At 50.4% G+C, this 10,957-nt stretch overlaps 1 protein-coding gene across 3 annotated transcripts in view; it reads right to left on the reverse strand.

Annotated features, from left to right (window-relative positions):
• nfe2l1b (nfe2 like bZIP transcription factor 1b) overlaps positions 1–10,957 on the reverse strand; it is a 38,203-nt gene that overhangs the window by 21,157 nt on the left and 6,089 nt on the right. For 2 of the 3 annotated variants that reach the window (XM_070864584.1, XM_070864583.1), the window contains exon 2: positions 2,107–2,304. The exons of the other annotated variant lie outside the window; for it this stretch is intronic. In XM_070864584.1, the coding sequence (XP_070720685.1) occupies positions 2,107–2,304 (198 nt within the window). The remainder of the gene's footprint in view (positions 1–2,106; positions 2,305–10,957) is intronic. 3 annotated transcript variants of the gene reach the window in all.

The following is a 10,957-nucleotide window of genomic DNA, read 5'->3' on the forward strand; positions in this document are numbered from 1 at the left end:
TGTACATACTGAGGCAGCGTGTTCAATTTCCATTGCAGTCAGTCTTGCGGCTACCCCACTATCCTTCTCCAGAGAGATTACATGTTCTAATCATTAAATATTATTGCACCACCACCACCAGAGTATTGCTTATAACTTTTTGTGCACACCTTTCCACACCAACAGCTGTTTTGGCACCTCCCTCACAACAGAAACCTACAATATTTCCATTTATGGTTATGAAATTATAAACTGCTGGAAGACTGAGCCCGATTCCCATCCTCCTACCTCGACAGCTACAAATGTAGCACATCTTCAAAGAGCTTTAAAAAAAAATCATTCATGGGATGTGGGCGTTGCTAGCAAGGCCACTGCCCATTCCTAATTGCCCTCGAGAAGGTGATTGTGAGCCGCTGCAGTCCGTGTGGTGAAGGTACTCCCGCTGTGCTGTTAGGGAGGGAGCTTAAAGTGCCATTGCCTCTCACACGGATTCGGTATCTTGGAAGCTTTTCAGAGCCATTATACCCGAGCAGGGTAGCAAAGGAGTATCTAAACCATTTAACAATGCGTTAAGTTGTAAAGTTATTTAGTCTGATTGGCAGGTGTGGTAGGAGGTTACATCTATGAAAAGACGTCCAAAGCGCTTTACATTTTGAAGTGTAGTCACTGTTGTATTGCAAGAAACGCGGCAGCCAATTAGCGCACAGCAAGGTCCCACAAACAGCAATGTGATAATGACCAGATAATCTGTTTTTAGATGTTGGTTGAAGGTTGAGAATTCCCTTACTGTTCTTCGAAATAGTGCCATAGAATCTTTTATCTAAGGAAGCAGTCGGGGCCTCAATTTAGCCTCTCATCCGACTGACGGCTTATTCAACAGTGCAGCACTTGCTAGATTTTGCATTCTAATCTCTGGAGATTCACAACCTTCTGACTCGGAGATGAGAGTGCTACCCACTGAGCCACAGCTGACACCTATAGTTCTCTACATCGAATTACTGAACTCAGCATTCACCACAGCGACAGAGGTGATGATTTAGGGGAAAATCACTAATTTTCTTAACCCCGTAAGAATGACAACTCCTATCTAGTCAGACGTTTAGAATGAAACAGTAAAACGAGGTGCACTGGATGGTTTGGCTCGGTGAATGTGCAATCAGGTAGTGTAGCACACCATTATCTGCAACAAGACCCTGCCTTTCCCAGCCTGTGAAAGACGGACATGGATGGAATTTCAGTGTGCAGCTTGTACCTTACCACAGGGCCTATGAAGCTCCCTTTTTATTTAGCTTGATGGAGAGAGGCGAAGTGCAGTGACACTTTAGTTCAAACAGTCCGAGACATGTTCTGACCATTCCACTTTAATGCTTCCGGGAGATCCAGCCTTCGGGAATGCTGCAATGCAGGTCAAAAGGAAACGCGCCCAGCTCACGCTTTACTTGCGTTAAGGAAAAATATTGGGATAGGGCGATTGTGAAAACGTGTTACCATTTCCCTGCAGCCTGGATAGTCACAGCCTAGTAACGCTGTCTAGACAGCGACCAGTGTCTGATGGAGCTTAGGCTTGTGACTGAACATGGCTACTAGATATGCTGGCTAGGAAAACCCAAATCATGGAAAGGCAAATTTTGGTAGTGCAATGAGGGACTTCAGTTACGTTGAGAGACTGGAGAAGCTGGGATTGTTCTCCTTAGAGCAGAGAAGGTTAAGGGGAGATTTAATTGAGGGGTCTGGTTAGAGTAAATAAGGAGAAACGGTTTCCAATGGCAGAAGAGTCAGTAACCAGATGGGACAGATTGACAGTAATTGTCAGAAGAACCAGAGGGAAGAGGAGGAGAATTCGTTTTTAACGCAGCAAGTTGCTGTGATCTGGAACGCGCTGCCTGAAAGGTCAGTGGGAGCAGATTCAATAGTGACTTTCAAAAGAGAATTGGAGAAATACTTGATCGGGGAAAGCATTGCAGCGCTGAGGAGGAGGGGGAGTGGGACTAATTGGATCGCTCTTTCAAAGAGCCGACGATGGGCCGAATGTCCACCTTCTGTGCTGCTTCATTCAATAAACACTTGGAATTAGATAGCAGGTTGTCGCTTAGGTTAAACTAACAGTCCTGAGCTAGGAACCAGTACCTGAACGGGAACACTTTCTCCCGTCTCCCCATCAACTTGAACTGTCCCCTGCGGCAATCCATTCCTCCCGTTTCCATCGCTCTCTTCATTCTTCTTGCTCTGCTCCTCCTCCTTCTGTCTGTAATTGTAGTCGAACACCTCTCTCCCAGCGCCCAGATCTATGTCCTGTCTCCACAGGATATCAATCAGATCAATGTCCTGGAACCAGAGAATTCCAATAATTCTGTTTGCAGCCAATAGTTATTTCAGCATCAAAGCAAAACACTTTGACCGCCAGTTGTGAAACAAGCAGCGAGCAGCTCAAAGTAAAACAGGAGCATCTGCAGCTCACTGTGGTCTGACCATAGGAAGGAGGGGGTCGTGTTTCAAACTTACACCAGTGGGCACCAAACTAGATACCAAACATTGGAGCAAGAGGAGGCCATTCAGCCCCTCGAGCCTGTTCTGCCATTCAGTAATGTGATATGGCTGATCTGTATCTTAACTCCATCTACCCGCCTTGGTTCTATATCCCTTAATACCCTTACCCAACAAAAATCTCAATCTCAGTTTTGAAATTTTCAATTGACCTCAACAGCTTTTTTGGGGGGTAGGGGTCCAGATTTCCACTACCCTTTGTGTGTAGAAGCACTTCCTGACATCACCTCTGAATCACCCCAGTAGTAAGGATACATCTAACTCCTTTTTGAATATATTTAGTGAATTGGCCTCAACAACTTTCTGTGGTCGAGAATTCCACAGGTTCACCACTCTCTGGGTGAAGAAGTTTCTCCTCATCTCAGTCCTAAATGGCTTAGCCTTTATCCTTAAGACTGTGATAACCCCTGGTTCTGGACTTCCCCAACATTGGGAACATTCTTCCTGCATCTAACCTGTCGAAACCCATCAGAATTTTAAACGTTTCTATGAGATCCCCCCTCATTCTTCTGAACTCCAGTGAATACAAGCCCAGTTGATCCAGTCTTTCTTGATATGTCAGTCCCGTCATCCCGGGAATCAGTCTGGTGAACCTTCGCTGCACTCCCTCAATAGTCTGTCTCTCTGTTTTTACCACCAAAGTGGATAACCTCACATTTATCCACATTATACTTCATCTGCCATGCATTTGTCCACTCACCTAACCTATCCAAGTCGCTCTGCAGCCTCATAGCATCCTCCTCGCAGCTCACACTGCCACCCAACTTAGTGTCATCTGCAAATTTGGAGATACTACATTTAATCCCCTCGTCTAAATCATTAATGTACAATGTAAACAGCTGGGACCCCAGCACAGAACCTTGCGATACCCCACTAGTCACTGCCTGCCATTCTTAAAAGTATCCATTTACTCCTACACTTTGCTTCCTGTCTGCCAACCAGTTCTCAATCCACGTCAGCACACTACCCCCAATCCCATGTGCTTTAACTTTGCACATTAATCTCTTGCGTGGGACCTTGTCGAAAGCCTTCTGAAAATCCAAATACACCACATCAACTGGTTCTCCCTTGTCCACTCTACTGGAAACATCCTCAAAAAATTCCAGAAGATTTGTCAGGCATGATTTCCCTTTCACAAATCCATGCTGACTTGGACCCATCATGTCACCTCTTTCCAAATGCGCTGCTATGACATCCTTAATAATTGATTCCATCATTTTACCCACTACTGATGTCAGGCTGACCGGTCGCTACTCTATTGCTGACACATGTATACAGTATGTCAGTGTATGTAGCTGTGGGGTCTTGGTCAGGCCAGCCACCCCATCCCCAACTCCCTCAATACCAATAAGGAGAGTGTTTAAGTGATATTTTATGGATGTAGAGATTTGTTGAACAGCCTAAGAATGCTACAGGTCCAACACATCGCCCTGGGAAAACACCAATTTCAACAACTCTCCACAGACCAAACTCTCAGTCATTGCAGAATGGAGAGACAGAAGCGCGAGGGGGGGGGGGGGGGGGGGTGGGACCAAGCGCGAGGGGGGGGGGGGGACCAAGCGCGAGGGGGGGGGGGGGGGACCAAGCGCGAGGGGGGGGGGGGGAACCAAGCGCGAGGGGGGGGGGGGGACCAAGCGCGAGGGGGGGGCCGGACCAAGCGCGAGGGGGGGGCCGGACCAAGCGCGAGGGGGGGGCCGGACCAAGCGCGAGGGGGGGGCCGGACCAAGCGCGAGGGGGGGGCCGGACCAAGCGCGAGGGGGGGGCCGGACCAAGCGCGAGGGGGGGGCCGGACCAAGCGCGAGGGGGGGGCCGGACCAAGCGCGAGGGGGGGGCCGGACCAAGCGCGAGGGGGGGGCCGGACCAAGCGCGAGGGGGGGGCCGGACCAAGCGCGAGGGGGGGGCCGGACCAAGCGCGAGGGGGGGGCCGGACCAAGCGCGAGGGGGGGGCCGGACCAAGCGCGAGGGGGGGGCCGGACCAAGCGCGAGGGGGGGGCCGGACCAAGCGCGAGGGGGGGGGCCGGACCAAGCGCGAGGGGGGGGCCGGACCAAGCGCGAGGGGGGGGGCCGGACCAAGCGCGAGGGGGGGGGCCGGACCAAGCGCGAGGGGGGGGGCCGGACCAAGCGCGAGGGGGGGGGCCGGACCAAGCGCGAGGGGGGGGGCCGGACCAAGCGCGAGGGGGGGGGCCGGACCAAGCGCGAGGGGGGGGGCCGGACCAAGCGCGAGGGGGGGGGCCGGACCAAGCGCGAGGGGGGGGGCCGGACCAAGCGCAAGGGGGGGGGCCGGACCAAGCACGAGGGGGGGGGCGGGACCAAGCGCGAGGGGGGGGTGGGACCAAGCGCGAGGGGGGGGGGGCGGGACCAAGCGCGAGGGGGGGGGGGCGGGACCAAGCGCGAGGGGGGGGGGGGCGGGACCAAATGGCAGCCCTCCACTCAGGCAGATGTGAAGAACCATCACATATGTGGAAGGGCCAGAAAGCAGCACATCAATTTCCCTTCCCTTTTTATACCAGAAGATTTGAGTGTGTTTAAAACCAATCATTTTGCTTTAGTGCTTCAAATTGCAGACAGGAGCTACAATGCCGTGGGAGCGGCACAAACGAGGGGTTCGACACAATGGACAGAAGCTCCACAGTCAGGCACTGCCTGGCAGTAACGTTGGCTGTATTGCCACTTCCCCCGCTGTCCTGTCCACGTCACACGGTGGTACCACACTGATTTACATACGGGGCAGTCAGCGTACGGAAGCAGCCTTGTGTGTCTGCACTGAATGATTCCTTCAGTGCTTTCAGCACACCCGTCTGCGACAGCAAGACAACAAGCAGGCTAAGGAGGTGCAGCAAGCTTACAAGCTTACATATACTTCTCCAGGGGAGTGTTTTTTTATTAAAGCTATGTCCACCAGTAGTGAGAGTCACTGAAAAATGTTGGGTGGCTGGGGGGAGGCGCGGGCAAGCAAGAGGAGAAACTGCACGAGGAAGCACATTTGTCGCAGTATCTCGTGTGGCTCGGTGTGATATTTAGTCCGATAACACTGCCCATGAAGCGCCTTGGGTCTTTTACGACGTTTGAAGGTGCTATATAAATGCAAGTTGTTGCACTGTGGAGTGTACTGCAGTTTTGATGTTGTGTTTAACCCAGCCTGTCCCTTTAAAGGCACGACTCCAGCAGTTCCTGCAGGGAAGGGGTCTCAATAAGTAAAACCAGGCAATCGCAGCCGATTTACACGCGAGGCAATGAGAGAGCAATTATAACGGTTTGTGCATCCAGGTCAGAAGAAACCAGCATTTAATAACTGGCTCTCAAGGAGTTTATTTTTTCCCAAAACTAAACACAAGCTTCCTTGGGACAAGGAGCACCAAATACACTGGAAAATGACATGTTTTGTGCACGGTGCCTGGAATGCACCGTCAGCGCCCCATCATGATCCAGGGGAGGGCGAAGTATTCAGCAATGGTGACTCAGTTATGCCTGCAACGAAACACTGGCTGCTGTTAACATGCAGCCACGGCAGCCGGTTGGCCTCGGTCACGGGCTCGGCAGACCAATGGCCATAGTCCAGTCCGGGGGCAGCCAACACATTTAATCAAACTTAGAAATGCGGTCAGAGAAAAATGGCTGCTTAAAAACAGCAGACTGTTTGGATCAAGGTGACCTCGCAAGAAACCGAGCAGAGACTATACAGAGACACGAGTCAGACTTAAAACAGGTTCAATGGCGAAACGCACTAAACACTTAAAAATATATATATATATATATAATAGCTTGGTTGTAAAAATGCCGCAGTAAAATTGAAATAATCCAGCTCACACAAACGGCTCCAGATGATTCCTGCTGTCTTGTGTGGAGAGAGCGGTGAAAATATTGGAATATTTAAGTACCCCTTTCATCTGCAGTGCTTCCTCCTGTTCTCGTGGATAATGGGTCACAGCTATTTTAGACTTTACACAAGCTGCTGCTGTGTTATTCTGGCAGTCAGCGTGTTCCAGCAGCCGTGCCCAGTGCAGCACGCCAGGAATCCCTTTGCACTCCCAGAGCGAGGAGCTGGGAGGGGAGGGGAGGAACGAGGGGTGGAGGCAAAATGCTTTGCTGTCTGTCTAGACTGGCCCGATTGTGTAACTGGAGCAGGGAGTCACATGGTGATTGGACATAATCCACATTTATCTACCAACCTCTCAACTCCATCATCAAACTTAAATAACTGCCCACGTTACCTCCTCGCAAAATCCCACAATTCTCAAAGGATGGGAATTTGAGCCCAACCGCTGCAGAGGGAATTTCATTCAGAGTTAAGGGAGTAATGCAACCCTCTTTTTTTTTTCATTTTTCTTCTTCTTCCTCCTCCTCCTCGCCGACAACCATTTAACCTTTTAAGTAAAAACTTGAAATCTGCACAAACCACATCATCATTCCAACTCCTTCCTCCGTGCTGGGAGTTTTCACTCTGTACCAAGGTTTTCTCTCCCATCCGACCAAAACAACATTCCCATTTTAAGATTTGGGTCAACTGAGCTGCCCTACCCACCAGGGTTGCCCAAACCCTTTCGACAGGTGCGTGCATAGTGTATAATGTGGATAAATGTGAGGTTATCCACTTTGGTGGCAAAAACAGGAAGACAGAATATTATCTGAACGGTGACAGATTAGGAAAAGGGGAGGTGCAATGAGACCTGGGTGTCATGGTACATCAGTCACTGAAGTTTGGCATGCAGGTACAGCAGGCGGTGATGAAGGCAAATGGCATGTCGGCCTTCATAGCTAGAGGATTTGAGTATAGGAGCAGGGAGGGTCTTACTGCAGTTGCACAGAGCCTTGGTGAGGCCACACCTGGAATATTGTGTTCAGTTTTGGTCCCCTAATCTGAGGAAGAACATTCTTGCTATTGAGGGAGTACAGCAAAGGTTCACCAGATTGATTCCTGGGATGGCAGGACTGACATATGAGGAGAGACTGGATCAACTGGGCTTGTAGCCACTGGAGTTTAGAAGAATGAAAGGGGATCTCATAGAAACATATAAAATTCTGACAGGATTGGACAGGTTAGAGGCAGGAAGAATGTTCCTGTTGCTGGGGAGTTCCAGAACCAGGGGTCACAGTCTAAGAATAAGGGGTAAGCCATTTAGGACCGAGATGAGGAGAAATTTCTTCACTCAGAGAGTGGTTAACCTGTGGAATTCTCTACCGCAGAAAGTTGTTGAGGCCAGTTCGTTAGATATATTCAAAAGGGAGTTAGATATGGCCCTTACGGCCAAAGGGATCAAGGGGTATGGAGAGAAAGCAGGAAAGGGGTACCGAGGTTGAATGATCAGCCATGATCTTATTGAATGGCGGTGCAGGCTCAAAGGGCCAAATGGCCTGCTCCTGCACCTAATTTCTATGTTTCTATGTGCGCGCAGCATGATGGAGGTGAAGCTTCATCCCATCACAATCTGCCACTGACCATCTCGGGCAGAGATCAGGGAGGCACCAAATCCCTTCTACTCCCGCAAGCAAAGTGGTGAGACCGCCACCCTGATGGCTAGGAAACTTTAGCCAGATAGCAACATAGAAAGATCCCGTATTCAGTCTCTAGTCTGTGTGGAGTTAGCCGACCTCAAATCAGGACATTGGTACGGGAGTAAAATGGATTATCAAGCGAGGACTGGATTGGGCTCTGCCACGATCCCGGCACATGCCAGTCAAGCCCAATCACACACAACGTCAACACATAGGGTGAATAATCTTTTACTTGTGATGGGCCAGCAGAAAGTGATTGATGCTTCACTGACCCGTATCCCAGGGAGGGCACAGCATCTTTGGGGTGGAGGGCAATAATTGGTGAGGAAGACAGGCTTTGAGGGGAAAGAGGTTGGAATCTTCTCATTTGGAAAAAAAAAATGCAGGTATAAGATTCTGAAGGTAGATGCAGAGGTTGTTTCACCAGCCTGAAGAGACTACAAACCAGGGGGGCACAGTCTCAGGATAAGGGGTTGGCCATTTAGGACTGCGATGAGAAGAAATTTCTTCACTCAAGAGGGTTGTAAATCTTTGGAATTCTCTGTCCCAGAGGGCTGTGGATGCTGAATCATTGAGTATATTCAAGGCTGAGATCGATATATTTTTGGACTCTAGGGGAAATTGAGGGATATGGTGATCGGCCAGGAAAGTGCAATTGAAGTCGAAGATCAGCTATGATCTTATTGAATGGCGGAGCAGACTCGAAGGGATCATATGGCCTATTCCTGTTGTTATTTATATGTTTTTATGGTACAATTACAACTACAATAGTTTCACACAAGAGAATGAAGTAAGTCAGAGTTTGGCTATGAGGAAGAAACTATGCAACGTTCGTCTTACTGAAGACCAAATGAAGTTAGTCACCACTGCCTCCAATCAAGACCCAGATTTGTTGAACAAAAATCCACATTGTAGAATCACCAGAACCCACCAACTGTCTCACCACCCCATAATGAAATAAAGTGGGAAACCCAGAGCAGCACTGCCTCTAGCTGTTCCATTGTTAAATGCACCTCACCACGAAGGTCCCATGTTCCATCTCCTGATCTGTGCAGAGCCTCCGCAGGAGCAGAAGCGGGAGTGCTCATGGGCCGGAGAGGCACCCACAGTTCCTGCTCCCGGTCACTATCCCGGAGCCCCAGCTGGACAGTGTGCACTCAGGGACATGATCTCTCCCCATATGGTTGAATAGCTCTCGGACACTCATGCACAAACAATGACCAATTCCAGTGAAGTATTAAGCACTCAAAATTAAACTAACCATGAGGGAAAGGGTGGGGGGCGATGGGGGAATGGCCGCAAACATCGAGTTCTCACACATCACACCGCCTGGAGTGCGATACAAGGCAGCAACATGACCTTGGGTTCAGCTGTTGATGAAATGTAACGGTGATTAAGTTAATTTGGTCACAAGTCAGACTAAATTCACAAAGTTGAACCATTAATCCGCTAATGCCTTGTAACACACTGCAGCCACTCATTGCCAGACTATCCTGCTGCTCCAGTCAGTGGAGAACATTTTCACCAATTTCTAAATTGTGATCAGTGTAAAACAAACATTGCCGTTAGTGTGGCTGGATCACATTGGCCTAGTGACAGGTTGTAATGTAACTGGGGTTTGGAAGAGACACTGATCGAGCTAAATGCACAAGACAAGCACAAGTGGATTCGTTTTGTTCCTTCCAACACAATCATTGGGAATATTACACATCACTACAAATCTCTGATTTGTTGGTTAATTATTAAAAACCCAACAAACTATATTCAATCATACAGTAAACTCATCGTGGTTAATACCTTCTCGACTAGTGAGCAGATTAGAATGGTGCAATCCATCCAACGCAGGCACCAGAGAGGAATGATTCAGTGCAGGGTTTAGAACCCTGCCCTGCATACTAGAAGCTTCTGGTTTGAAGATTCACAGCCCATTACTGGGCTTGGCAAGCATGAATAGATGGTTCAGCAGTTACAGGTTAACCGCAGTCTTCAGCTGTTGTCCTGGTCCAAGTTCCAGTCTCCACGGGTAGTCATTGAACACCTCTGATCCAGCAGTTAAGCAAAAGCTTTATCAAATAAATTCATTTGCATTTTCATGTTTAGCCAGCACTGATGACGACAGTCCACTTTTGTGGACAAGGATAATGGGGACAGATGCTGTAGGCTACATTATCTCAACCACATTGCAACACTGCTGCAATGAGCTGATGATTGTATAGGCGAGGGGGGGGGGGGGGGGGAAGAGAGGGAAGGAAGAGGGGCGAGACAGGGAGGAGGGGCGAGAGTGCAGGGGAGGAGTTGGGGGGGGGGGGAAAGAGGGGAGTAGAGAGGAGTGGGGGGGGAGGAGAAGAAGAGAGGAGTGGGGGGGGAGGAGAAGAAGAGAGGAGTGGGGGGGGAGGAGAAGAAGAGAGGAGTGGGGGGGGAGGAGAAGAAGAGAGGAGTGGGGGGGGAGGAGAAGAAGAGAGGAGTGGGGGGGGAGGAGAAGAAGAGAGGAGTGGGGGGGAGGAGAGAAGAGAGGAGTGGGGGGGGAGGAGAAGAAGAGAGGAGTGGGGGGGAGGAGAAGAAGAGAGGAGTGGGGGGGAGGAGAAGAAGAGAGGAGTTGGGGAGGAGGAGAAGAAGAGAGGAGTGGGGGGGAGGAGAAGAAGAGAGGAGTGGGGGGGGGAGGAGAAGAAGAGAGGAGTGGGGGGGGGGAGAAGAAGAGAGGAGTGGGGGGGGGAGGAGAAGAAGAGAGGAGTGGGGGGGGAGGAGAAGAGAGGGGGTGGGGGGGTGAGGAGAAGAGAGGAGTGGGGGGGGGGAGAAGAGAGGAATGGGGGGGGGGGGAGAAGGAGAGGAATGGGGGGGGGGGGAGAAGAGAGGAATGGGGAGGGGGGGGAAGGAGAAGAGAGGAATGGGGAGGGGGGGAAGGAGAAGAGAGGAATGGGGAGGGGGGGGAAGGAGAAGAGAG

Source organism: Pristiophorus japonicus, chromosome 21 (assembly GCF_044704955.1).
Source record: "Pristiophorus japonicus isolate sPriJap1 chromosome 21, sPriJap1.hap1, whole genome shotgun sequence".
Lineage (NCBI taxonomy): Eukaryota > Metazoa > Chordata > Chondrichthyes > Pristiophoridae > Pristiophorus > Pristiophorus japonicus.